Raw genomic sequence first — 26260 nt, 5'->3', positions numbered from 1 at the left:
TCTAAGAATTTCACTTGTTCATCCAATTCTCACCTTTCGCTGCGAGAAGGTGAGAATCTAATAAATATCCCCCCTTTAACCGCATACACAGAAGAAGCTACATGCACCAGCACAGCACATTTGCCCTTAAAAGCAGGAGGATATTTGGAGAATGCCACTCTTCTCAGCACTCTGGTACCAGCACTCCCCTATCTACCCTGAAGCCTTTAAGGGCACAACAGTCTGTTGCACACCTGAAGGATCTCTTCCCACTCTCTCTAGGAGGGTGAGGACTTCTCCAAGACTCAACTCAAAGCAGGAAGGAAGTTGTACTAATATTGCCAGCTGTCAACCTTACTCTCCAGTGATTATACATTCTGCCCGCCCACCCACCCCAAAATCCCTATTTATCTTTGGAGGTCCACATGAAGTGCAGTTGGGTAAAATGGGTTCAACATCAATGCAACTGCCTGTCAGCAGTCGCTTCACAGCAGCAAGCCCGAAATCCAACTCTAGAATATCCTTGAACGTACATGCTATGTATCTGTTAGCCAGGATGCATCAAAACACATCCTTGCTGTCCATTGTGATGCAAGTGGGTTTGTTTTTCTAATGCGCGTACAGGTTCCCAGCAAGGGGTATTGGTAGCTCAGAACCAGCCCGGCTTGAAGGGATGAGACGTAAACCCTCTCTGCCTCTTGAGCTCCTCAGCAGCAGTATCTGACAGGTCTTCCTGCAGGCAGCCCCCAGGGACCACTGGACAGTGCCTTGCCTTCATTAGATCTGAAGATTGATAAAAGGGGCAAAACCCACGACATCTTGCAAGAGAACCAGGGCGCGCTGTAGTGGAGGTTCCACGTCTACCTCCACACCACGATTGCGAAGGATGCTGAGGCTGGATTCTACCACGTCGTGGCAGTGCTTCACCTTCAGAGCACGCAGCTTGGGGCAGTACTCTGCCAAGGTCCTATCAAAAGAGAAGATGCAAGAAGTTTTTAAGTTCGCAGTCTCCTGACAGCATCAGAGTTGCCCAAAACAGCATGATATTCCTTTAGGTTGTCTGGGGTGGGGCTACAGCAATAAAGCACACATTTTGCATTTAGAAGGTCCTAGATTTAATTCCGGGCATCTCCAGTTAAGAGAGCCAAGAGAGCAGGGTGATTGTTTCAGTCAACAGTAATGGGTCATATCAAACACTGGCTAATGTGTTATAAGAAAGCTTCTTACGTTCAGCACATGACCTGTGGTTATAAGCAATAAACTGAATAAAAGCTATCATAATAGGATAGGATTTATATTGATTAGTGGTTAGTATGTCCAACTAGAACTGGGGAGACCTGGGTTTTAAAACCTACCCTACCAAAAGGCTCACAGGATGGCCTTGGGCCAGTCGCTATTTATCGGAGTTGTTATGAGGATGAAACCCTGTATTTTGCCTTGAGCTATTTGGGTGGCGCTGTGGGTTAAACCACTGAGCCTAGGACTTGCCGATCAGAAGGTCGGTGGTTCGAATCGCCGCAACGGGGTGAGCTCCCGTTGCTCGGTCCCTGCTCCTGCCAACTAGCAGTTCTAAAGTACGTCAAAGTGCAAGTAGATAAATAGGTACCGCTCTGGCGGGAAGGTAAGCAGCGTTTCCGTGCGCTGCTCTGGTTCGCCAGAAGCGGCTTAGTCATGCTGGCCACATGACCCGGAAGCTGTACGCCGGCTCCCTCGGCCAATAAAGCGAGATGAGCGCCACAACCCCAGAGTCGTCCACGACTGGACCTAATGGTCAGGGGTCCCTTTACCTTTACTATTTGGGTGAAAGGCATGATATAAACACATTAAATACACACGCAACTGTTGCACCGATTACCTAATGGAGTTGTTCTTGACCCGCAGGCAGCCTGTGAGGTCGAGGTGCTCCAGTTCGGGACAGGCTTTGGCAATCTCCTCCACTGCCACGTCACCCACATTCGCGTTGACAGCCAGCGAGAGGGACTTCAGTCTGTTACACCTCTGTGCAAGGTAACAGATGGCTTCATCTTTCAGCTGCCGACAGGCTGTAAGGTCCAGGGACTCCAGCTCCTTGCAGTGGTCAGCTAGGCTCCGCAGGGAGAGGCTGTCCACCCACTCGCAATGAGCCAGAGAAAGCCGGCGCAAATTGGGGCAGCTCAAAGAGATAGCCACCAGGGCATGGCGACTCAGCTGCACGCAGCCATTCAACTCAATCTGCTGCAAATGGTGGTTCTGGCCAATCACAGGAAGCAGCTCCTTGTCAGACAGCCAATCGGAACAGTTCTGTAGTGCCAGCTGTTGCAACACCTCGTTGTCTTTTAGCAGGTTGCAGAATGCAGCTTTCGGAATGTTTGGTCCCACCTGCCATAGGCAAGAAGACAAAATGGGTTGTTGCTGCAGCATTTTAATAATCCAAGTGCGCTCTCCTCCAGCCCTAATTTTTGTTTGCAGAGCTAATAAATGCAATTGGCATTAAAGGGTAGGGTGTAAATTACAGAAAGATAATACCTGTAAATAATAATTAAATAATTGAAGGGAGCAAGAGTATTTTAACCATCCTAAAATTACTTTGCATAAAGTAACTATTCCTGTTTGGACTCTGTATTCTCCTCTTGAGAGTTCAAACTACAGGCTTAAGTGCGTTAAAGTAGGCATACTCTTATAGAAACTTCTGTTATAATCTGGAGAATGCTTTTTTTTAAAAAAAAGTCAATTTGTGGAGTTTATATGCATAATTGGAGATTTAAGCACCAACTTACACAATGCTCACATCACATATAGATGTGAAAATTTCTATACGACCAAATATCCCTGTAAAACTATTAACTTTCAAGCTATATTTTACATCCAAAAATCTGGTGGAATAAGGATCAGATAACAGTTTATTTTTCCTAGAAATAAATTGTCTTTCGTGCCACCCTGCTTTCTTCTGCACAGCTAGGCTTGAAATTCTTTTTTGCCCAGGATCAATTATTGAACAAACTCACTGCTGAAGCTCAAAAGTTCAGCACCAGGAATATTAACTCTTATCTTACACTGACTTATTCCCAACACTAACTGAGAAACCAGAGAGCTTGATCCAAGCACCTACAACTAATTTCACAAAGCGCGACAGATAGTGATGGTGTTGCCGCTCAGTATCTTTTGCTAAATTGTTATATTAAAAACAACAAAACAGAAAACAATCAGCCCCACACTCACTCTGCCATGTGACTGAATGCACACATTCTTACCACATGCACACCGTTACCCATACCTGCCTAGAATCAAAGCAGCGCATGTTGGTGAGGTAAAGCTGAATGAGAGACTGAAACGCCTTGCTGACCCTCTGCAGGCTCAGGAGTTGCCTCAGAGGGAGATACGAGAGAATGTGGGGGAAGAGGATGTCTTCCCAGGGCAGGTCCAATAACTGCTTTCTGGAATAATAAAAAAAAGGAAGTCAAGAAAGCAGCTGTTTAAAAAGGAGTGTGGCAGGGGAGTCCACTTTAACAATCAAGCAGCGTGTGAACTTTGAGATAGATAAATATATGTAAGTAAAATAAATTTTATTTTAAAAATAATTTTTATTAACAGGCCAATTACATCACATTATCCAAATCACATTAGTTCCAAATTATACAGCCGAATTTTAAATTTTGTTGGGGGTACCCATACATCAAGCTCCGGACGAGTCCAAAGCTCCGAACGAATCCAAACATCACTTATATTGCTGCTTTTATTAAACAGTTCTATCCAGTTCAATCCAGATAGTCCTTTATTACTTTCTTCATCTTCTTGTTGTTATCGTATATTCCTTTCTTTACGATCTCTGATAATTTTCACAAGCAGATTAAAAACAGGCATCCTCTGTGTGGGTTTTGTACTCTCCAAAGATCATATTGCTCAGGGACAGCCGCTGTTCAACGCTTCCATAAAAACAGATCTTCGGTCTGTCCTTTACTTTTCTCAGACTTGCCAAGTATATCAGGAGGCTCTGTCAGGTCAAGATTGCATTCCAACATTCCTTCTCATTCCAACGGTCCTGATTCTCTTCCCCCTGTCCTTCTTTCTCCGGCAAGCCTGTCTTGGCGAGACGCCATTTTTTAACTGCGTCATAAAATTTTCCTCCGTTCTCACCGTTCACCAATCCTCTCTCCAGCTATAATCCATCCCACACAGTTCTTGAATTCCTGCTTCTGATTAGTAAAACGCAACGATATTGTTTCTATCTGGGGTGAAGGGTTATTAATATCACATGGTACAAAGAAAAAAGTTTTTTTCCTCCACCCCCCCTTCATTCCAAACATACAGTCTCTTAATGGTGATTCATCAGAAGATTTACTTATCCGTCCGTCACTCCCGGTCACAGAGATCCATTAATCAGCAGTCTTATCTATCGAGCGTTACTTGATGTATGTGCTTCAGCTTCATTCCAATCGTATGTTTCCAATTATAATTCCGAGCTGAAGCTAACCAGCACGCACTGATTGGAATCGGCGTCAGGAAGATCTGACTTCCTCGAGGGCTCATGCCAAGTGACCGGCACCTCCATCTCTCAGATCAGGGGGTGCATTGTGGACACCGCTGGCAAGGCAGCCCCACCCCCATCTCCTGGGGGGGCAGGAAGACTGCATACTTCCCATAGCAGCCTCTTAATTTCCTCGTATGGGTCAGAGAGATGTTATTGTTGGCCATCTTCCAACGCGCCACCTGGTTGGATCTCGCCCACCTACAGAGCAGTGCCGGATTTAGGGCAGTGCGGGCAGGTTTACCTGCGCAGGTCTCCTAGCTGAGGCGACATCATTTAACCCTAAATTTTGTCCTCACCCTAGGGCCGGATTTAGATTTGATGAGGCCCTAAGCTACTGAAGGTAATGGGGTCCTTTATATGTCCAGCTTTCCTTTGTCAACAACCAATTGTCGCTGTTTTTTGTCTTGAATATATGCTATATGGTAATTTATGGACCTAATAGGTATCTAAAGCCATTTGCACATGCAGAATGCAGGCACTCTATATATAGAAATGAGCAAATCAGTGATATTTTAGGGAGCAGGCTAGCAGGTGGGGCCCATGACTTACATCATAGGAGCCTACACAACACAAAACACTGTTGCTGTATGTAGGTTTTATTTAATTTCTTTTTTTTATCTTATATCTTGGAAATGTACATCCAGTGGATTTTTTTTCCTTTAAATTTTTTGGGGGCCCCCAAGAGAGTGGGGCCCTAAGCTACAGCTTGTTTAGCCTATAAGTAAATCCAGCACTGAGAGCAACGCAAGTCCTCAAGTGCCCACATCCCTCCCTCGGGACACACCCCTCGCACAACCACCCTGGTAGGTTGGCCAGGTTGGGATTCATACAACTGTGGAGTCATCAGGGAGGCAGGTGGTGCTGTGGGTTAAAACACAGAGCCTAGGACTTGCCGATCAGAAGGTTGGCGGTTCGAATCCCCGCAACGGGATGAGCTCCCGTTGCTCGATCCCTGCTCCTGCCAACCTAGCAGTTCGAAAGCATGTCAAAGTGTAAGTAGATAAATAGGTACCGCTCTGGCGGGGAAGTAAATGGCGTTTCCGTGCGCTGCTCTGCTTCGCCAGAAGCAGCTTAGTCATGCTGGCCACATGACTCGGAAGCTGTACGCCGGCTCCCTCGGCCAATAAAGCGAGATGAGCGCCGCAACCCCAGAGTCAGTCACGACTGGACCTAATGGTCAGGGGTCCCTTTACCTTTACCTTTTACCGGGGTGTCATCTAGTCCAACCCCCCACGATGCAGGGATCTCCACTACAGCACCCATGACGGATGCCCATCAAATCTCCACTTAGCATTGTACAACCTGAGGAGTAGGGGTGGGGGGAGTTCCCTGGGGGGGGGGTCATCTAGTCCAACCCCCCCCCCCCAATGCAGAAAATCCTGCCCTGCCTGGGCTCGAACCGCCCACCTTCCGGTTACCAGACAGACGCGCCTATTTACAGACGCAGGTCTATTATATGACTCGGTGGGGAGGGGATTTTTCCTCCCCAGACGCCCCCCCCCACTCTCCAGCTGCCCATCCCCCGCCTCTCCGCACCTGGCGCCCGCCGGCCCCGAGTGCCGCGCTCCGCCCGGAGTCTCCATCCTTCTGAGCTGCCGGCAGGTGCACCGTCAGACAGACAGCCGCAGCCGCTGTCGCGTAAATGACGTCACGGACGTCGCTTCTTTTTTGCGGCCTCCGCCGCTTCCTTACCCGGCGGAGGGAGGGAAGGACTGCGCGCATAGAGCTATGAAGGGTAGAGTAAACCCGCCCAGGTTGTCCTGCTGAGAGAGAGAGAGATTATTACCGCCAGTATTCTGCATTTAATTACTCACAGGGACTGAAGGATGAAATAAAGGCGGCTGGAGACATAGGGAGGGGTGGAGCAATCCCAGCCAGTTGTCTTAATGCGAGTTGTTGTTATTATTGTTATTACTATTATTTATTTGTACCCTGCTTTTCCCACTCCTTCACAGGGCTTTAAGGCCGCTGACAGATAATATAAGGGCAGCTAAAAACATATGGGCTGGGGAGTAAACCCAGGCAGTTGTCTTAATGTGAAATATTATTATTATTTCTATTATTACGTATTTATTTATACCCAGTCTTTCCCCCTTCACAGAGACTCAAGGCAGCTGATATAAAATAAGAGAAGCTAAATACATGAAGGGGGGGAGGAGTAAACCCCTTCAGTTGTCTTCATATGAAATGTTGTTGTTGTTACTTATTTATGCCTTTTCCCCCGTACAGCTTACAGATAAAATATGGGAACCTAAAAACATGGACAGGGAGGAGACAATCATTAAAAAGCAATTCAACATATGTATTTGCTTTTAAATTGTTGCTCCTGTGTCATACCCTCCAACATTTCTCCAGTGAAACTAAGGACACCCTATTCATCATTATCATCACCATTATTTATACCCCACCCACATGACTGGGTTGCCCCAGCCACTCTAGAGGGCTTCCAACATATATAAAAGCATAATAAAGCATTAAACAACTTCCCTATACAGGGCTGCCTTCAGGTGTTTTCTAAAGGTTGTATAGTAACTTATCTCCTTGGCTCGGGGGTCATGTCACTCCATACCCTCCAACATTTCTCTGATGAAAAGCGGGACATTCCGGGATCAAATTAGAAACCAGGATGGCGTCTGTAAATCCGGGACTGTCCTTGGAAAATAGGGACACTTGCAGGGTCTGCTCTGTATGTGTGTGTGTCTGATCTATTGAAAACATACAAATTATTATAATAAAAACAGCACGGCACCAACCTTTTTATTAAAAGCACCATAGGCATAGGCAGGATTTATGGGGGGGGTGCAGGACACCCACCTGTCATCCTCTGTCCGGCTCTGTCTAGCAGATTTGGAATGACATATCTCAACAATAGTTGTTTTAAATTACTTTCGTTTGACCCCAACTGCTCAGAAAAATCTGTCAAAATCTTTCTACAATTTCTACTTTTAGTTAATTATTTTTATTTATTTACTTGATTTAGGTGGAGACAGTTGCCCTCCCGGCTTCGCCTATGAAAAGCAGTCAGTTGCCAAAGGCCGGTTGTAATAGGAAGGTCTTCAACTGCTGGCAGAAGGACAGACAGCAAGGAAGGAGCCAGTCTGGCTTCTCCAGGGAGGTAGTTCTGGGAGCAGCCACCAGTGAGAAGCCCCTTACCCGCATCCCTACCAAGCATGCCAGTGAGGATGGTGAGACCAAGAGAAGGGCTTCTTCTGAAAAACTCAAAACCCAGGAAGGTTTGTATGAAGGTTTCCAGATAGCTTGGGCTTTATAAATTTATTTATTTTGTTGAAAGAGTGGGTTTGTAATAACAAGGTTGTGCGCTGCACGTATAGTCTAAAGTAAGATTCCAAATGTTGCCATTTCCTTCTTTACCAATAGTCACAGGCCACAGATCGAAATCTTGCCCAACTCTTGCATTAAAATCACCCAGGAGGATATCCTCCTCTGATGGGATGGTATCCAGCTGAGAGTAAATTGTTTTCTTTAATGTCTCCATTGGCATCCAGTGTTGGTGCATAAGCACTTAGAATAGTAGCCTGTTGGGTTTTGGCGAGTTTTATTTGAAAGTCGCTCATTAATTCCAGTAGGGACTTCTCACAAGATTGTTTTTGATAGCAAAGCCTGCTCCATGTTTTTGACGTTCTTGTTCAGGTAGACCTTTCCAGAAGAAAGTGTAGCCTCCTTTTTCTTCCTTCAGTTGTCCCTCTCCTGCTCTTTGAGTTTCTTGAAGCGCTGCAATATTGATGTTAAAACGTCACAACTCGCTTGCAATGATGCCAGTCCTGTGTTCAGGATGCTCATTATCTGTGTTATCCAACAAAGTCCGTATATTCCATGTTCCAAAGCTCAATTGTCTTTTATGACCGCTGAGTAGTGACCCTACTGGGCACAGTATTCCAGTCAGGGAAAATGGAAGGTAAATTTTTATATATAAAGGCACCTTTTCTAGCCTCTCCCCCTTTTCGGGGTGACCAGAGTAGATCCTAAGTAGGACTACTCAGTCATGGATACAGCTGCCAAGATACTCAACTGCCGCATTCCTTGAGTCAGAATGACTGAATCTGTATCCACCGCCCATGTGCTAGTTCATGACTAGGGGCTTTCAGATTTCATGCTTCCCCTGTTACCATTTGCCAATCGTCATGGGACTTTTTTGGGTTCAGGATGAGTTTTTGGAAGACGTCTGTGCATGAATTTGTTTTGTGTGTGTAGATCAGTGCACGCTGACCAATGCACAGTCTTCACAGTAAGGCTCTATTCCGATGGCAAGAGTATCACAACAACCCGTAGATTCCTATCTGCTACAGCCTTCATCCGCCTTCACAGCCATTATAACATGCCACTTATTATCTTTCGCCTGTTCTGCCATTGAAGACTTCTTGGCTCATTCTTTGTCTAGCTCCTCCCCTTTGAGCTTACTGCCTTGGGTGACCCTGCTGAGAGTACGAGACTCCCGTCAGCTTCACTCACAAGGATCATAGGAACGTGCAAGCCCACTCACCACGACGAGGTGATGATCCAGTGAGTGAGGCATTTAAATAGTCAGACTTTAAAGTGGGCATTTAAAAGGGGAGCAATATATTTCACCAAAAAAATAGGAGTTGGGTTAGAAAGAGCGTGAACTCTCCCTTTTGCTGCTCCCTTTTGTTACTGGTTGGACATACTGCTGTCCACGGACACTAGACTGTGGTATTAAAGCAGGGTAGGGGGAACTGAGTGGCCACTTTTCCAGGGGCCGCATGCCAATGGTGGGTGAGATAGTGACATCCATCTGTCTCAAGAGACAATGAAAGAGTGCACCATCGGGGGTAAAGTCAAATTGTTGGAGAGTTACAGCGCCTGCTGTGGCTGTAGAGACCAATACAGGAGAGACATGTTTTATTGCAGCTGGGGCAGAGGAAGGCATCCCATTTTGCTGTTACAGGTGTGCCATGGCTTTTCTTCTCTCTGTGCTCCTACCAGCAGTCATTTCTCCTCTGGTCACTTGGTGACCCTTGCTGTAACTTCTGCACCACCCTGACCCTATAAGTGCCAGGATTTCAACTCAAAAGCAGTGAGGAAAGTTGTTGTTGTTCATACCTTTTCCCTGGTTTGAAGATGCTTGATACCCTTTGTTTGTTCTCTGGCCCCTTTGGGGGCAAATAAATGGATGAATCAAGCAGCCTTGCTCGTGAAAAATAAGTTTAAAAATATGCTTATCTATCTTCTTCAAACGGGATGCTATTGCAGTCCGCTGACGTTTTCTTGAATCAGAGACATGCCTCCTCCCTACCCAATTAGCCAGTTTCTCACTGCCATCACAACAATTCTCCATCAGCACAGGTAATATTCTCACCTGAAGGGTCTGAGCCAGTCCTGTCCATCCCTGGGGCAGTAGGCCACTCAAAAATGACGTGGACTCATCCTTACAGGCCAAGGGATAGACTTTATGCTTTCAGCAGCGATGCCCAAAATCCTCCTCCATCTCTGCAGAGCTTTCTTTCTTCCCGAAACAAATACTCCAAAAACAAATACTTAGATTGCTCTAAGACAGAGTGAGGAGGTAGTAAGGAACTGGGGGTTTGGTGTCTTAATTCTCTATATCGCCGCACTAAACTTGGGACACCTGACACGTCCAGACTTAACATGAATTTGCTGTCACACTTGTGAAGCGTTCAACATGGGGTTGGGTCCACTGAGAAAAGCTTGTCAAAAGACCCTCCCAAACTTGGATATGGTTTTCTTCTGACTATGCCCATGAAGGAGAAAGCAAGCCGTTTCACTTGAAGCATGTAAGCTGGTCCTGAAAACGATGTTTTGAGAATAATCCAGCCATGATTGGGGAGGGATGTTCCCCTAGGATTCTGAATTTTCATGGGTAGTGACAGAATCAGAATACAGAAACCTCAAAGAAATTCAGCTTACATTTTAAGAGATGTGATTTTTTCCTGTATAATTCCCCCTCTAATGCCACAAAGCTCTAGCTAATAAAAATACTATCTAACGTAACTACCCAATAACTCCCTCCACACTCCTGTTTGTCTCCTGATTTCAAGTCACAAATCTGAGATGGGGGGGGGGGGTTTGTCCCATCACTTTATCCTGGAAAACCCGCTGTTTCCTGCTGAATTGGAACAAACATCTATGGAGGGGGGCTGATGGGACCAAAAACAGCCTCTTGGACCCATGAAACCACTTGAAATCACAGGACAAACAGAAGTGTGGATGGGCTGTAACTTCCTAACTACTCTCTCTTAAGTCTGCTCAAATACCTGCTTTTTCCCAAGACATCTGACAAGTGCTCCAGCAGGGGGAGGTGTCACAGTGGAAGACATGTCACCATTACTGTTACTTAGCAACCTTGCTCAACAATTTACATTCATAGAATCATAGAATTGTTGAGTTGGAAGGGACCCCAAGGGTCATCAAATCCCACCCCCCTGCAATACATTGTTCCTCTAAATATTAGTGTTTTATATCTTTCTATTTAATTCCATTCATTTTTAATTACTTTTAAAAAGATTCTAAACTACTCCAGCGCATTCCAGTGCAATGTGTCCAATCATAAAATCGCAATACAGTAGTACCTTGGGTTAAGAACTTAATTCGTTCTGGAGGTCTGTTCTTAACCTGAAGCACCACTTTAGCTAATGGGGCCTCCTGCTGCTGCGCCGCCGCCGCTGCACGTTTTCTGTTCTCATCCTGAAGCAAAGTTCTTAACCCGAGATAATATTTCTGGGTTAGCGGAGTCTGTAACCTGAGGCGTATGTAACCTGAAGCGTATGTAACCCGAGGTACCAATGTATGAGAAAACAACATAATCCCTTTCAGAGAAAAACAATTTAAAAATAATAATAATACTTGAAGCAGAAGAGGCCACACCCAAAGTTTGTAATCTGGTGCCAGAAAGATTGTAGCGCAGCTATTCCATGTGTGTCTTACTGCATTACATATTCCATGCATGCTTTACTACATGAGCATTTTCAGTTTTCTCAGTTGTTTAAACCTTGAAGCCAAATACAGTGGTACCTTGGAAGTCGAATGGAATCCATTCCGGAAGTCCGTTTGACTTCCAAAACATTCGGAAACCAAGGCACGGCTTCCAATTAGCTACAGGAAGCTCCTGCAGCCAATTGGAAGCCGCGGAAGTCACTTCGGATGTTCGGGTTCCAAAGAACGTTCGCAAACCGGAACACTCACTTCCGGGGTTGCGGTGTTTGGGAGCCAAAATGTTTGACTCGCAAGGCGTTCGAGATCCAAGGTACGACTGTATTTCAAATTACCCAAAAGTTACAGAGTGGCAAGATATGGTTTTGCCATCTGCACATAAAGAAGACACAGAAACAATGAAAACGTATTTGCACCACAAATTTTTTAGGTTGACCCCTTTGGCACCCAGGCTCTTTTAAGGCAATTAATCAATTGCCTGCTCTTCACCAGCAGGTTCCAGGGCAGATTGCAACCATTTAATATTCAGAATTAAAAACAGTTCAGACCTATTGCAGTCACAAGAATGGGGGGGGGGTGTCCTGAAAACACATCTCTCAGATGTCAAAGGCCAGGTGTACCTTCAGCATTCATGGAAAGCTGTATTGTGAAGATGCTGGACACACACCTCTGTGGGGAAGGAATTCCACAATTTAGGGGCTGCCGCAGAGAATGCTGTCTCCAGGGCTATCACCCCCTGAACTACTGAGGGTGGCAGAACTACCAAATGGGTCCTCTCTGCTTATCTTAATGCCTGAGAGGGCCTGTAGGGAAGGATGCAGTCTCAGATATTTGGGACCCAGATAATTCGCCTTACTGTGACCGGCTAGCTCAGTTGGTAGAGCATGAGACGCTTACCGTAATCTCCGGGTGGTAAGTTCAAGCCCCTCATTGGGCAAAAGGTTCCTGCATTCCAGGGAATTGGATTAGATGAGTCTTGTGGTCCGTTTCCAACTCTACAATTCTATGATTCCACTACAGCCTAATAATTAGAGTCTTAATTCTTAAAGACCATTAAAGACTACAGCACTAAGTTTAAGAAGCAGGCAGTAACCCACCCTCCGTCCCCATATTTTAAGAAGAGGAAGTGTGTTTGGCATCTGGTCACCTGTGTCCACACCCTACTTGGTTTTAATATAATAAAAGAACTATCTCAGGCTTGGAAATTCTGGTCTGAAATTGTTGTGTTGAGAAAAGGATAACCGCTGTCCTTTCTTTCCCTGGCACATAACTTACAAATGTCAAATCTTCCTGAAAACTAGAATTGCTGCTGTTGGCATTTCTGAAAATATCAACAACCAGAAATTCTCTCAAAGGGCCAACTAGAGTTAGATTTATATTAGCTTATCCCCTAACCAATGGCACACTGGTTATAAAAAAAAGTTTTCAGTTGTTGTATCCCATTCAGAATGCTCTAAATGTGTTGTTAGTTTCTCAGCCACTATCTGGCCAGTGTTTTGAGCAGTTGGTGTACTTTCTCTATACATTAGTATGATTTCAGTTTCTATCTTGCCCTTCCTCCCAAAGCAGCCCAGGGTGGCAGACCTTTCAATAATGAAACATTTTATTAAAAATAAATAAATCTGAAAACAGTTTAAACATTCTGAAAACCCAGAGTTGCCAGGAACAGTGCCTTTCAGCCATCAAAGGCATTATAAACATATTATTTTTTTGGAATTGCAATACAAACCAGGATGTTATACTGTATCTTGAAGGTTTGGACAGCATATTGCCTCCCTGACATTTTCCTTTGAATGGCACTAACTGTTCATCAACTGTAACATTTGCAAACATCCCCCTGGTTGTACACAGCAGCGAGCTTGTCTCTTGCACTGATAGTGCAGCATTAAAGCTGATAATCAAATATGAGGACTTGACTGATTCTTCTGAAGAGGGCAAGTCAATAACGCATTTTGCAAAGATCTTCCCATGAACAGAGACAAGGTTTCAGATTCATTAAGTGCCTTGTGACATTTCAGGGGCTGAAAAAAATGACATTGTAATAGACGAATCACTCACTTCCTTTAGCATCACCACAAATTGTATTAGAGTCAACAGCACTCCATGAAACCTTTATACAAACCTGAAGTGTACACTTGTAAGAGGAGAGCCAGGAGTTGTGCTGTGTACAGAACTGCAGGATCAAGCTGAGAGTCAGAACAAAGAGAATTCACTGGAACACAAAACCGTAAAGAGGATCACGGCTCCTTAACCAAACCTCAGTCCAAAGAAGAAACCTTTCTATCTAGGAGAGACCAGTGGGCTGTCTGGGTGGGTGAAGCGAGTCTGGGAAATGCTCCAAGCAGCAGTTCTGCGGTTCACCCAGAAGAGGCAGCTGCAGACAGCTGAGGATTCCAGATCCTAGCCCTAATGATTTCTGACAAAATAAGAGTGATTGCTCACATTTCATGTCAGGCAGGATCGTACGCCAGTGCCTCCATGGGCAGGCTATCTTCAACCCAAGACAAATGTTCTGGTCCAGAAAGGACAGAAAGCAAAGTCTTGTGAATCAGCATCAGGAGCTGGTACCATATAAAGCCTTGAAAATGATATTATAAATTCAGTGGTCACGCTACAAAATTCTTGATGCTGAAGATAACAGAACTTTTAGCTCCTTGATGAAGCCATATATAATGGATCCCAGGGCTTTTACAGTAATTTCAGATTATTGGGTGTGCAAAATAATATTCTGTAGCAGAATGAGAGGAACTATCTAATAAATTCTAATATGTGCCTGTGACAGCCATGCAACCACGTTCCATATGGCACTGACAATAGCAAGGGAGGTTGGGCGGGAGTAGAGAGAAATTGTATTTTCTGAGCTACACAGCATCCCATTTTAAGTGCTGAAAAAAATACCATATCCCTGCGACAGAAACATTTCCCCAGAAAACAGCATCTGATTTGACCACAGTACCTTGGAAACTGCTGCATATTCTCGACTGCCTGGAAATGCCCTTGTAGGGCAGTGGCCATTGATGGCTGCTGTCTTTGCCCATGTGTTCTGGAGCTGTCCCTTCAGCACCACAGTAGTCCCAGCCAAAGTCCCAGAACTGGGTTTTTTTACTTGGGTATGTAAGTAGAAGCCACACATACACCACCACCCAGAATGGCTACCATGAATGCTAAACAGAAGCTCCATTGCAGATATTGACACAGATGTTGAGAATTTCTACATGCTGCAGACAAGACTAAGATCACCGGTCACAGGGAAACCAATTTCTGAGGATGTGGAACATTCAAAGCAGAGAGGTCCTTTTTGATGAAGGAAATTCCTGCTCCGACTCCCCAATTAATAATAATAATTATTATTATTATTATTATTATTATTATTATTTATTTATTTATTTATACCCCGCCCATCTGGCTGGGCCTCCCCAGCCACTCTGGGCGGCTTCCATAAAAACCAAAAATACAATAAAATATCACACGTTAAAAACTTCCCTGAACAGGGCTGCCTTAAGATGTCTCCTGAATGTCAGGTAGTTGTTTATCGCTTTGACATCTGCTGGAAGGGCGTTCCACAGGGCGGGCGCCACTACCGAGAAGGCCCTCTGCCTGGTTCCCTGTAGCTTTGCTTCTCGCAATGAGGGAACCGCCAGAAGGCCCTCGGCGCTGGACCTCAGCGTCCGGGCAGAATGATGGGGGTGGAGACGCTCCTTCAGGTATACCGGACCGAGGCCGTTTAGGGCTTTAAAGGTCAGCACCAACACTTTGAATTGTGCTCGGAAACGTACTGGGAGCCAATGCAGGTCTTTCAAGACCGGTGTTATATGGTCTCGGCGGCCGCTCCCAGTCACCAGTTTAGCTGCCGCATTCTGGATTAGTTGTAGTTTCCGAGTCACCTTCAAAGGTAGCCCCACGTAGAGTGCATTGCAGTAGTCCAAGCGGGAGATAACCAGAGCATGCACCACTCTGGCGAGACAGTCCGCAGGCAGATAGGGTCTCAGCCTACGTACCAGATGGAGCTGGTAAACAGCTGCCCTGGACACAGATTTGACCTGTGCCTCCATGGACAGCTGTGAGTCCAAAATGACTCCCAGGCTGCGCACCTGGTCCTTCAGGGGCACAGTTACCCCATTCAGGACCAGGGAATCCTCCACACCTGCCCGCCTCCTGTCCCCCAAAAACAGTACTTCTGTCTTGTCAGGATTCAACCTCAATCTGTTAGCCGCCATCCATCCTCCAACCACGTCCAGACACTCACACAAAGCCTTAGATATGCATTATTGTGATGAAGAAGAGGATACATTGTCCAGTAGGACACGATTAATACATCGTGAAGCCTCAGGTGGGAAGTTCCAATTGCTACAAGAATGAATAGATGTGGAGTCTACATGATATAAAGGGGGCAGCAAAAAGAAAGTCAGCTCTGGTGAGTTGAATCTGTCGGTTTTATCGTTTTCTTTCCAAATATGGGACTGTGTACTAACAGCGCAGCTGCATTATAGTCTCCATCACATGCATAAATCCACAATGCTTATTTAGCTGAAAGGAGTGAAATAAGGAAGATGGGCACTGTACTCTCTGCTGCCTTATGTGCAGTTACCATAACAACTCCACATAAGTCTTCAATAAAAATAGAAGCTATTATTCCCTCCTGCATTTGCTCTTGGTTTGGCCAGCCTCAAAATAACTTATCTCAAAGATTTATATGATGCTTTTAAATGCAGTTAGTTTCCAAATCAGCATACACTTATTTTTTTAAAAAAATGATTTAAACAGCAACCCAATGAAGTGCAATAGCAGCATTTTTAAAAAAGCAGTATCTATTAATGAAATTCATCAGCTGATAAAAGCAAGAAAAATACTGATTGAAATTTCAGCAAATAATAAGTTTTAAGAACTGGCACCTAAAACTTAACAATGAAGTCAGATATCTGTGGCAGGGTGCCACCACAAAAGGCCCTCTCTTCTGCTGTCAGCTGCCTTTGGAAGCAGAGGTACTAAGAAGACAGATTGAGGCAAATGTTTTAATATTGAGGGGCTTAAAATCAGCTAAAATTGATCATTTAAATTTTGGATGCATCATTTCATTACCTTTCCCATAGCTTTGCAGAAATAGAGAAAGATCATACTGGCACAGAATATTACATCTAACATTTTGATTTCTGGGATTTATTTATTTTTTAATCCCAAGTGAGGTGTAAGAAAATACAGTGTATCTATGAAAGAGGGACGGAGGAATCTGAATGCAATGTTGGACGAAAAGGAAAGGGAAGAAATATGCCAGAAGAATGCATTTATGTAATTAAGGAGATGATTTACAAGATTATGGTCACAACTATATGATGTGTATATAATATTGTATCTGCATATCTCCCCTGAAGGGTAAATAGCAACTTTGGGGGAACAATATGGGGAAAGGTTAACAATATTCCCCTCCATCATCCATCCTCAATGTCCCACTGTGAAAATAAAATACATTTGCAAAAGAGGTAATGTGTTATGATGGCAAGTGGGAGGTGGTGGACAGAGTCTTTTACATATGCATAATGTTCTTACAAATTTATGCAGAGGTTTGGAAAAAGGCTTATCTTGTTTTGGATGAGACTAGAACAATTTCCCATAGTGATGTATGGAAGTGAGAGCTGGACCATAAAGAAGGCTGATCGCCGAAGAATTGATGCTTTTGAATTATGGTGCTGGAGGAGACTCTTGAGAGTCCCATGGACTGCAAGAAGATCAAACCTATCCATTCTTAAGGAAATCAGCCCAGAGTACTCACTGGAAGGACAGATCGTGAAGCTGAGGCTCCAATACTTTGGCCACCTCATGAGAAGAGAAGACTCCCTGGAAAAGACCCTGATGTTGGGAAAGATGGAGGGCACAAAAAGAAGGGGACGACAGAGGACGAGATGGTTGGACAGTGTTCTCGAAGCTACAAACATGAGTCTGACAGAACTGCGGGAGGCAGTGGAAGACAGGAGTGCGTGGCGTGCTCTGGTCCATGGGGTCACGAAAAGTCGGACACGACTAAACGACTAAACGACAACAACAACAGAACAATTTCAGAACACAACATCCTGCCATCTGAAAATAACTTTGAAAGATGAACAATGATGGTTACGTTGGAATTTATTAGCAGCAAGACTGTGTGGTTTGCCTCAGTCATGGAAGGAAAGTCAAGTTATTTCAGCATTTGGGTGGGCTCAGGAGTTGGTGGTATGGCTGGCTTTATTGGCGGGTGCTATTTGCCCAGTCTGCCCCCAAGTGACCTGTTATAAGCCTGTGATGGGGTTAATTGGAGATTTCTGTCATTGGTAACCTATGCAGAAGCATGGAATCGGGCATGTGACAGCAAGTGCTTCATTGACCATGCTGTGGAGCAGGGTATTTGGTGATTGTTTTACATTGTATTGTGCTTTCTGAACTGTTCTCCAGTGGGAGGAGCATGCATTTACAGGACAGTGGCTTGGAGCTTTCCCCATCCATTCCTTCCCATGCACCTGCGATATTTCTGTCATATGCTATTTCCAAAGCTCTGGGGATTACATGGTATGATTGTGACCCACCCTAGCTTGGGCTGCTGGGCTCTCCAATGCAAGCCTTCCTTGTTGTTTTGCTCCACTTCCTCTCTGTTTTGGGCTGTCCTGACCCATGGGGTGACAACCACAATGTTTCAAGGAGACAGGAAGGTGAAGCAAAGCAGGATCAACACCTTGGAGAGAAATCTTCAACTAAGTTTCAGAACCATGGACAGTGATCCTCTAGCTGAGAGAGAACATGTTATCAGCTATGTCCTGGAAGTGAGAGCTGATGCTTTTGAATTATGGTGCTGGAGGAGACTCTTGAGAGTCCCATGGACTGCAAGAAGATCAAACCTATCCAGAAAGGAAATCGCCCCGAGTGCTCACTGGAAGGACAGATCCTGAAGCTGAGGCTCCAATACTTTGGCCACCTCATGAGAAGAGAAGACTCCCTGGAAAAGACCCTGATGTTGGGAAAGATGGAGGGCACAAGGAGAAGGGGACGACAGAGGACGAGATGGTTGGACAATGTTCTCGAAGCTACCAGCATGAATTTGACCAAACTGCGGGAGGCAGTGGAAGACAGAAGTGCCTGGCATGCTCTGGTCCATGGGGTCACGAAGAGTCAGACACGACTAAACAACAACAACATGTCCTGGAGCAATTGGCAGCTTCTTAGGCTAGGTATACAGTACCTTGAGTTGGGTATGTTTATCCTGGAAAAGAGGAGACTGAAAGGAGGTACGGTGGTCATCTTCAAATATCTCAAGGGCTGTCAGATTGAAGATGGAGCAAGTTTGTTTTCTCCTGCTCTGAAGGGTAGGACCTGAACCAATGACTTCAAGTTATAGGAAAGGCGAGTCCCTGCATTGCAGAGGGTTGGTCTAGATGAGCCTTGGGGAGCCCTTCTTACGACTATTGAAGAAGTTTCTGAGACATTGCCGGCTAGCTCAGTTGGTAGAGCAGGAGGCCAAGGGGAGGGTCAGAGGCAAAGGCAGGGAGAAGAGCTGCCCTCTACTGTTGGGCATCGCTGTTGACCTTGGCTTGCTACCCGTGCACCGCGGGGCTCTAGCAGCTGGGGGGGGGGGGAGGAGAAGGAGAGGAGGGCCCAGACTGCCACCTCGGCCACTGATTGGCTCCTTGCTAGTGGGGGGGTGTCCGAGTGGGCGTGGCGCATCCGGGGAGGGCGGGTCTCCGCGGCCCAAGCGTGGCGCTGCTGGCTGCTACCTGCTGGCGGCTCCGCGCGCGCTGAGCGGGGCGGAGCGGCTGCGGCACCTTCCCCTCCACCAGCCTCATACAAACCGCCTCCTGGCGGGGCGGAGCGGCCCCTCGCCCGGGCTCAGGAGGAGGAGGAGGCGAGCGAGCGAGCGAGCCTGCAGCACCAGCCTGCCAGAGGTGAGTGGAGCCCGGGGAAAGGGAGAGACAAAGGCGCCCGAGCTGGGCTGCGCTGCGCTGCTCCCCCGGGCTGCCCGGAGCGCGACGCCCGTCATTGTCTCTTGTAGCCCGGCCACCGAGCGCTGCGCCCGGAGATCCGCACCGGGGAGAGGCGGGCAGGCAGGCAGGCGAGGCTTTGCGATTCCAGAATAGCAGGGAATTAGCTTGCCGAGGAAGAGACGGACAGATGGAGGGAGGGAGGGAGCTGCAGACGGGCAAGCAGCGCCGGGGGGGGGGTCCTCTCTCTCTCTCCCTCCCTCCCTTTCTCTCTCTTTCTCCCAGTACTGGTGAGATCCTTGAGTCTGAAGCTCCATGAAGAGGGAATCCCCAGAGTGCATAGGAGCCAACCCCCCGATAAAATATTTGTGGGGTCCAGCTACCCCCCCCCTCCCGTTTGATGGGTATTGCCGTTCAAATGGTGTGTGCTCCCTATGTCTTGGTATTGATTGTGCGGGGTGGGGCTTCCTCTCCCACCCCCAATATTTTATTCAAGTTGGCACCCTTGCAAGGGTTGGTGGGTGCAGAAAGAGAGAGAGAAGCTGCCCGTTCTCCACGCAGCCTTTGTGGCAGCTGGAAGATGCTCTGCCTGCATCCACCTGCAAGGGGGAGGGGTTGCTATGGTTAAATCATGCCTGGACTGCGCGGGAGGGGCTGCTCGCGAGTTTATTGAGGTGGGGTGGGGTAGAGGATCGGGGAAGTTTGCACCCAGCTGCTTGGACGGTGCTCTGTGGAGGTGAGGGGGGCCACGTCTGCATCTATATCTGCAATAGCAGAGTACAGAAAGATTGAGATCTATGCACGGGAGACACCTCGAGAGCTGCCAGCAAATCAGGGGAAATGCCGTGAGAAGCGGCTCTGGGGACCCCCCAGAGCTTCTTCGGCAGAGGAGGCAGATCCTAGGGGCCAAGGTGCTTTCAGCCCCTGCCCCCCTAAAATATTTGAGGGGATCAACCCCTGCCCCAAAGTCAATGGGTATTGCCATTCAAATGGTGTGTGTGTACTGCAACATGTGATCAATTATGCAGGAAGGGCTTACCTGGGCCAATATTTTGTTCCAAGTTGACACCCCCAGCTTTCAGCTCTGTCAGAAGGATCTGCTGTAGGAGTAGGATATGGTGCAAGAGCACTGGTCCTGTGTCCAGAGCAAGCTGAGGATATGAGCAGCACCCACGTTGTGGTGTATAGCCTGGAGTGATAGGGACCATGGCACCACCTGCGTTCCTTCCAGGCCATTTCGGGGTCAGCTTGGGAATTCTACCGTCTACCTACAAAGGTAGTTGCTTCGTGCATCTGATGTTGTCATGGGCTGAGCCCATCAATGCTCTTGCCAGAATCAACAAATATGCTAAGACTCATTTCCTGGATGAAAAGGATGGCCTCAAGGCGTGCTGGCATCTTTCTCATAAGCTACCACGAGTACAGCTCAAAACAGCCCTGATGTTCATCACCTGGGTAGGTGACTCAATAGAGTTGGACAGTTGCTTAGCACATCCCAAATGGCTTCTTTGCTTGAAGTGGGAAACGAAACAGCAGGAGCTTCTAATGAGAAATCCAGCAACTACAAAAGAGATTATGGGCTCATATAACTGTACATAATTGGAGTGGTGGCAATTATGCTGCGAAAGTGCACTCAACATATTTTCTTCAAATGTGCCATCTTTTCTTCCATATCAAGCTGGAGGTAGAGAGAGAGAGAGAGAGAGAGAGAGAGATTGGTTCTAAATACTTGCAGGAAGCCATCTATGCATTTTCCTGGAACTGGAGATGCCAGAAAGCCACCTTTTCCTCTTCACCCACCACTCCTTGAAGCAATCCCCCCCCCCAAAGAAATGTATTGTTTTAAATTAAGGGGATGAACATACATTTAAGTCATTGAATTACATATGGCATTTTAAAAATAAAGGACAGCCTGCCTGAAGCATGAGGGTGGGGAGGTGCAAAGCAGACGGCAGAATAAGCTATTCAGTTTGCTACTCAGTACATCTCTGACATTTGCATTCTGAGCAGAAAGAGCTGAGCTCCATAAGCCTGGACACAAGAGCCCCCAGAAGATACAAACACCCTGTCTCCTAATAAGAAGATGAGTGTGTACTGTATATATGTTGCCAATGGGTTTTAAAAAGAATCCTGGCAGGTAGGTCCATCCTCCTCGAAACAGCATTTCCCAGCACCCATTCTTGACTTTATGTGCACTTTAGCCAGTAGCCTCCACACTATCAAAGGCAGAATTAATTATATAGCTATTAAGACCAGACCTGTCCTGCTACTTATCTGCTAGGTGTGTTCCTGATCATATCAACAGCTGCCTTGGCAAGATACCATCACAGTCATCAAAAAAGCTCCCTTTGCCTCCCCAACTTAAACCTAACCTGCATCAATTGACGCTCTCTCCCATTGTGACCCTGGAAGGGCCACCTTCACCTGCTTGGCTTTTTCTCTGAGCCTTGGAGCCTAAGGGTTAAAAGTGGCTCGGAACTTGTTTACTGTCTCTTGGATTCTCCAGGAGCTCATTCCCTCCTGGTACAGATGGATGTCACATCTATTCAGAGCTGATCCTTGCTGAGCCAAGAGAACTGGGCCGATCCGGGGTGAGGATCAGCTGCGTGTCTCCCAGTAGGCAGGTGGGAGGGACTGGCAGGCAGAACTGTAAATATCACTCTGGCCGGAGGCGAGGCTTGGTGAGGTGAGGTAGCAAGGGCAAAGGACTGTGCCCAAGTCCAGGAATGCTGTGTTGTGTGTGTGACACTTCCTTCTGCTTTCACTGTGTGCTGCCCTCTCATCTATGCTTGGTTCAAGAGACTCCCTTGATGGTAACCCCCATAATTTGGAAATCCTAATTAGCTTGGTTAAAGACTGGTTTAAGAAAACTGGATTTCTTCCTATATATTCCCCATATTGATGTGTGGAAGGTAACTCTTGTTTGTGGGGTTGCGTATATGGAGGATGGTGGTGCTTTGAGATTCATCTGTGGAGAGTTAAGCAGCATGAGCTTGTCTCAGGATTGCATATGAAAGCAGTCAGATGTGCCCACAATGTGTGCTGGGCCAAGGTATTATTCATACTTGAGCAGAACTTAAATGATTCTTTGGGATTTGGTCCTCTATCATGAAGTCTTCGGGGGGGGGGGAGTCTGGTGCCCCAAATCACTTTGAATCTGAGTTGGTGTGTTTATTTGACTTATAAGTAAACCAACAAAGCAACATCTTAATTGTAGGATATACTTCACAAGTATATCAAAGTTTTTCCAACAACCACCGAAATAGTTGACAGGGTGGAAGGGGTGGAATCAAAGCACACTTGCAGTGCAGTCATGAGTATTTTCTGATAAACTGCGTTTTAGTCTCTAATGTGTGTTTAGAACTTGACATGAATGTTGTCGTTATATTCAAATGAATGATGGGGATATCTGTACATATTTTAAGACCTGACAATTCAGTGGCGTGTTCTCCACCTTGCATTATTCAAATGCAAGAACAAAATGTAGAACAGGAAAGCTGTTCACACCAAAGAGATCTGCATAGATGTATATAGGTATTTCATGGGTATGAACTCCTTTCTCATGTTGCATCCACATGTTTGTCCAATGCATGCAGTGGGGGGTGGGGGGGAGGCAGAATTGCACACTGATCTCTGTGTGAGATGCTTGGAAACCCCAGTCATGCCAAGGTACAGTCCTGCTATATATATATATATATATATATATATATATATATATATGTAGGTTTTGGTGTCTTCGGGTGTCTTCCCGTGTAAGAGTTGGGGTGTCTAGGCGACGTTTCGACGAGGTCTCACTCGTCATCTTCAGGCTGGTGCTTTCGGCTTCTTGTTACTAGAACAGAGCAGGATCTCAGTGTTTGAGTTCCTATAAATACTGTTGAGGGGGTGTGGTGTATAGCCTCCAACGTTCTGGGCAGATAGGAAGTTCCTAGGTTAATGTGCCTTTTCTTCTTTTGTTCATTAATTACTTGAGGGATATCTTGAGTGATTACTTGAGTGATATTCTGAGTACCACTTAGGAGGGTCATTAGGTGTGGATTAGTTGCTAAAGCTTTCGTGTCTTGACCTCTTGACCTTGTGAAGAGTTTTTCTGAGAAGATGGCTGTACTGCACTTAGTTGTGCTCTGGCTTGGCTTCGTGTATAGGGGCGAGCTGTGGTTTTGTGCCCTGTGCCAGCCAGATCTGTGTAGGGATTGCAGGGGGGTGCAGCATCCGGAGGTGCCACTATGGTTTGGCTACTGGATGGTGTCTGTAATTTATCTGTGGAGAGGGTCTGGGTTTGGGTCTGGTGTGGTTGATTGGAGATGGCGTTCTGTGTGCCTCTGGTTCTGGTGTCGGTTTTTGTGGGGAGGGCTAATTTCCAGATGTCTGGCAGGCGGGACGTGTCGTCACGCTTGTTCATGTTGTGAGGGTGTTTCTCTATCTCGATGGCTTCCATGATTATTCTCTTGTGGTGATGTTCCATGTTAAAGAGCAATTTGGAATCTGCAAAATTAATTTCGTGTCCTGTTTCTTTCATGTGTTGGTAAAGAGAGGAAGTTTTTTCTTCTTTTTTGACGGCATTCTTGTGTTCTGCGATACGTGCATTTATTCGTCTGTTTGTTTGTCCAATGTACGTGGCTGGGCAGACTTTGCAGGGTATTTCATAGACCCCTTGGTTTTCTAACTGGATTTTATCTTTTGGGTTTCTGAGGATATTGGCTATTTTTTGGTTGGTGCAAAAGGCTGTTTTGATATTGTGTTTATGGAGGATTTTGCTAATTTTATCTGTAGTGCCCTTGATATAAGGAAGGAGGGCCATGCCATTGTTTTCTTCTGTGTCTTGGTTTTTGGGGGGTGTTTCTTTTTGGATTAGCTTCGTAACCCTGTTTTGCTGGTATCCGTTGGCGATTAACACATTTGAGAGATTCTGTAACTCAGTTGTCAAGTGGTCTTTGTCAGCCAGGCGTTTGGTTCTGGAGATGAGAGTCTTGGCTACGGAGTTTATTTGTGCAGGGTGGTGGTGTGATTGTGCATGTAAGTAGCGGTTGGTGTGTGTTTTTTTCCGGTAGATAGTGTGTCCTAGGGAGCCATCAGGTTTTTTGTAGATTAGGACGTCAAGGAAGGGAAGTTGGTTGTTGGCTTCTATTTCCATAGTGAATTGTATTTTGGGGTGTAGGCTGTTGAGATGTGTGAGGAAGCTATCTAGTTTTTCCTTCCCGTGTGGCCAAATTACAAAGGTGTCGTCAACATATCTGAGCCAAAGTTTGGGTTTGTGTTCTGACTTGTCTAAAGCATTGGTTTCAAAGTGTTCCATGTACAGATTTGCGATGACCGGTGAGAGGGGTGATCCCATAGGTGCTCCTTCTATCTGTTTGTATCTTTGTCCCCCTGCAATCCCTACACAGATCTGGCTGGCACAGGGCACAAAACCACAGCTCGCCCCTATACACGAAGCCAAGCCAGAGCACAACTAAGTGCAGTACAGCCATCTTCTCAGAAAAACTCTTCACAAGGTCAAGAGGTCAAGACACGAAAGCTTTAGCAACTAATCCACACCTAATGACCCTCCTAAGTGGTACTCAGAATATCACTCAAGTAATCACTCAAGATATCCCTCAAGTAATTAATGAACAAAAGAAGAAAAGGCACATTAACCTAGGAACTTCCTATCTGCCCAGAACGTTGGAGGCTATACACCACACCCCCTCAACAGTATTTATAGGAACTCAAACACTGAGATCCTGCTCTGTTCTAGTAACAAGAAGCCGAAAGCACCAGCCTGAAGATGACGAGTGAGACCTCGTCGAAACGTCGCCTAGACACCCCAACTCTTACACGGGAAGACACCCGAAGACACCAAAACCTACATCCCTGTACCCGTGAAAATCTACGAAAGCAAATATATATATATATATATATATATGCAGGTTTTGGTGTCTTCGGGTATCTTCCCGTGTAAGAGTTGGGGTGTCTAGGCGACGTTTCGACGAGGTCTCACTCGTCATCTTCAGGCTGGTGCTTTCGGCTTCTTGTTACTAGAACAGAGCAGGATCTCAGTGTTTGAGTTCCTATAAATACTGTTGAGGGGGTGTGGTGTATAGCCTCCAACGTTCTGGGCAGAGAGGAAGTTCCCAGGTTATTGTGCCTTTTCTTCTTTTGTTCATTAATTACTTGAGGGATATCTTGAGTGATTTCTTGAGTGATATTCTGAGTACCACTTAGGAGGGTCATTAGGTGTGGATTAGTTGCTAAAGCTTTCGTGTCTTGACCTCTTGAGCTTGTAAAGAGTTTTTCTGAGAAGATGGCTGTACTGCACTTAGTTGTGCTCTGGCTTGGCTTCGTGTATAGGGGCGAGCTGTGGTTTTGCACAACCTGCTCTCACACTCTGCAAAATGCTCAGAGGTGAAGCCCAGGTCCGCAGTTGCCATCCTACTTATTGCATTGGGGGAAGGGCTGTAGCTCAGCATCTGCTTTGCCTTCAGAAAATACCTGAGTTCAATCCCTGGCATCTCCCGGTGGGCCAGCCCCCTGCCTTAAACCCTGGAGAGCTACCGCTGTTCAGCGTCAACAATACTGAACTACATGCAGTGGTGTAGCATTGGTTGCAGGCGCCCAGGGTGTGTACCGGGCAGGAGGGTGCATGTGTTGGGCAGGGAGCATCAGCCCTTGCCGTGCTGGGGTCACCTGCGTGGGGTCGCCTGGTTCGTGCCCCCTCAAAAATTGTGTCCCCTGGGCCACAACCCCCCAGCACCCCCAATGCTACGCCCCTGGCTACATGGACCAGTGGTCCAACTCAGTGCTAGGCTGCACCCCATGTTCCTTGATAATAAAGAGAGAGACATGGTTATCTGAAAAAGTAAATAGCAACTTTGAAACTTCCTTATTTATGGGTATTGCATCCATTCCTTACATTTCTAATTAATCC

General features: G+C 46.2%; 2 protein-coding genes and 1 long non-coding RNA gene across 12 annotated transcripts in view; 1 reads left to right on the top strand and 2 right to left on the bottom strand.

The window, feature by feature from the left end:
• Positions 1-73: 73 nt before the first annotated feature.
• The window catches only part of FBXL15 (F-box and leucine rich repeat protein 15), a 57670-nt gene continuing 31483 nt past the window's right edge, over positions 74-26260 (bottom strand). For 4 of the 6 annotated variants that reach the window (XM_081191842.1, XM_081191840.1, XM_081191841.1 and 1 more), the window contains 4 exons: positions 20393-21031; positions 6023-6249; positions 1835-2337; positions 74-946 (listed from right to left, as the gene is read on the bottom strand). In XM_081191842.1, coding sequence (XP_081047968.1) covers positions 757-946; positions 1835-2337; positions 6023-6249; positions 20393-20561 — 1089 coding nt within the window. In that variant the 5' untranslated portion in view covers positions 20562-21031 and the 3' untranslated portion in view covers positions 74-756. Of the gene's footprint in view, positions 947-1834; positions 2338-3232; positions 3393-6022; positions 6250-20392; positions 21032-26260 lie in introns of those variants that run through there. The other 2 variants (XM_081191843.1, XM_081191844.1) reach the window with 2 other exon arrangements.
• The window catches only part of PSD (pleckstrin and Sec7 domain containing), a 121502-nt gene continuing 101405 nt past the window's right edge, over positions 6164-26260 (top strand). For 2 of the 5 annotated variants that reach the window (XM_081191539.1, XM_081191538.1), the window contains exon 1: positions 18328-19317. In XM_081191539.1, coding sequence (XP_081047665.1) covers positions 18811-19317 — 507 coding nt within the window. In that variant the 5' untranslated portion in view covers positions 18328-18810. Of the gene's footprint in view, positions 6241-6704; positions 7720-18327; positions 19318-19340; positions 19775-26260 lie in introns of those variants that run through there. The other 3 variants (XM_081191540.1, XM_081191541.1, XM_081191542.1) reach the window with 3 other exon arrangements.
• LOC308585833 lies at positions 9129-12731 on the bottom strand. The gene is made up of 2 exons (XR_014007606.1): positions 9822-12731; positions 9129-9615 (listed from the first exon to the last, which is right to left on the bottom strand). It is a non-coding gene; the product is annotated as an uncharacterized lncRNA (long non-coding RNA).

Source organism: Podarcis bocagei, assembly GCF_964188305.1.
Source record: "Podarcis bocagei genome assembly, chromosome: 4".
NCBI lineage: Eukaryota > Metazoa > Chordata > Lepidosauria > Squamata > Lacertidae > Podarcis > Podarcis bocagei.
This window is presented reverse-complemented; position numbering and strand designations above follow the sequence as displayed.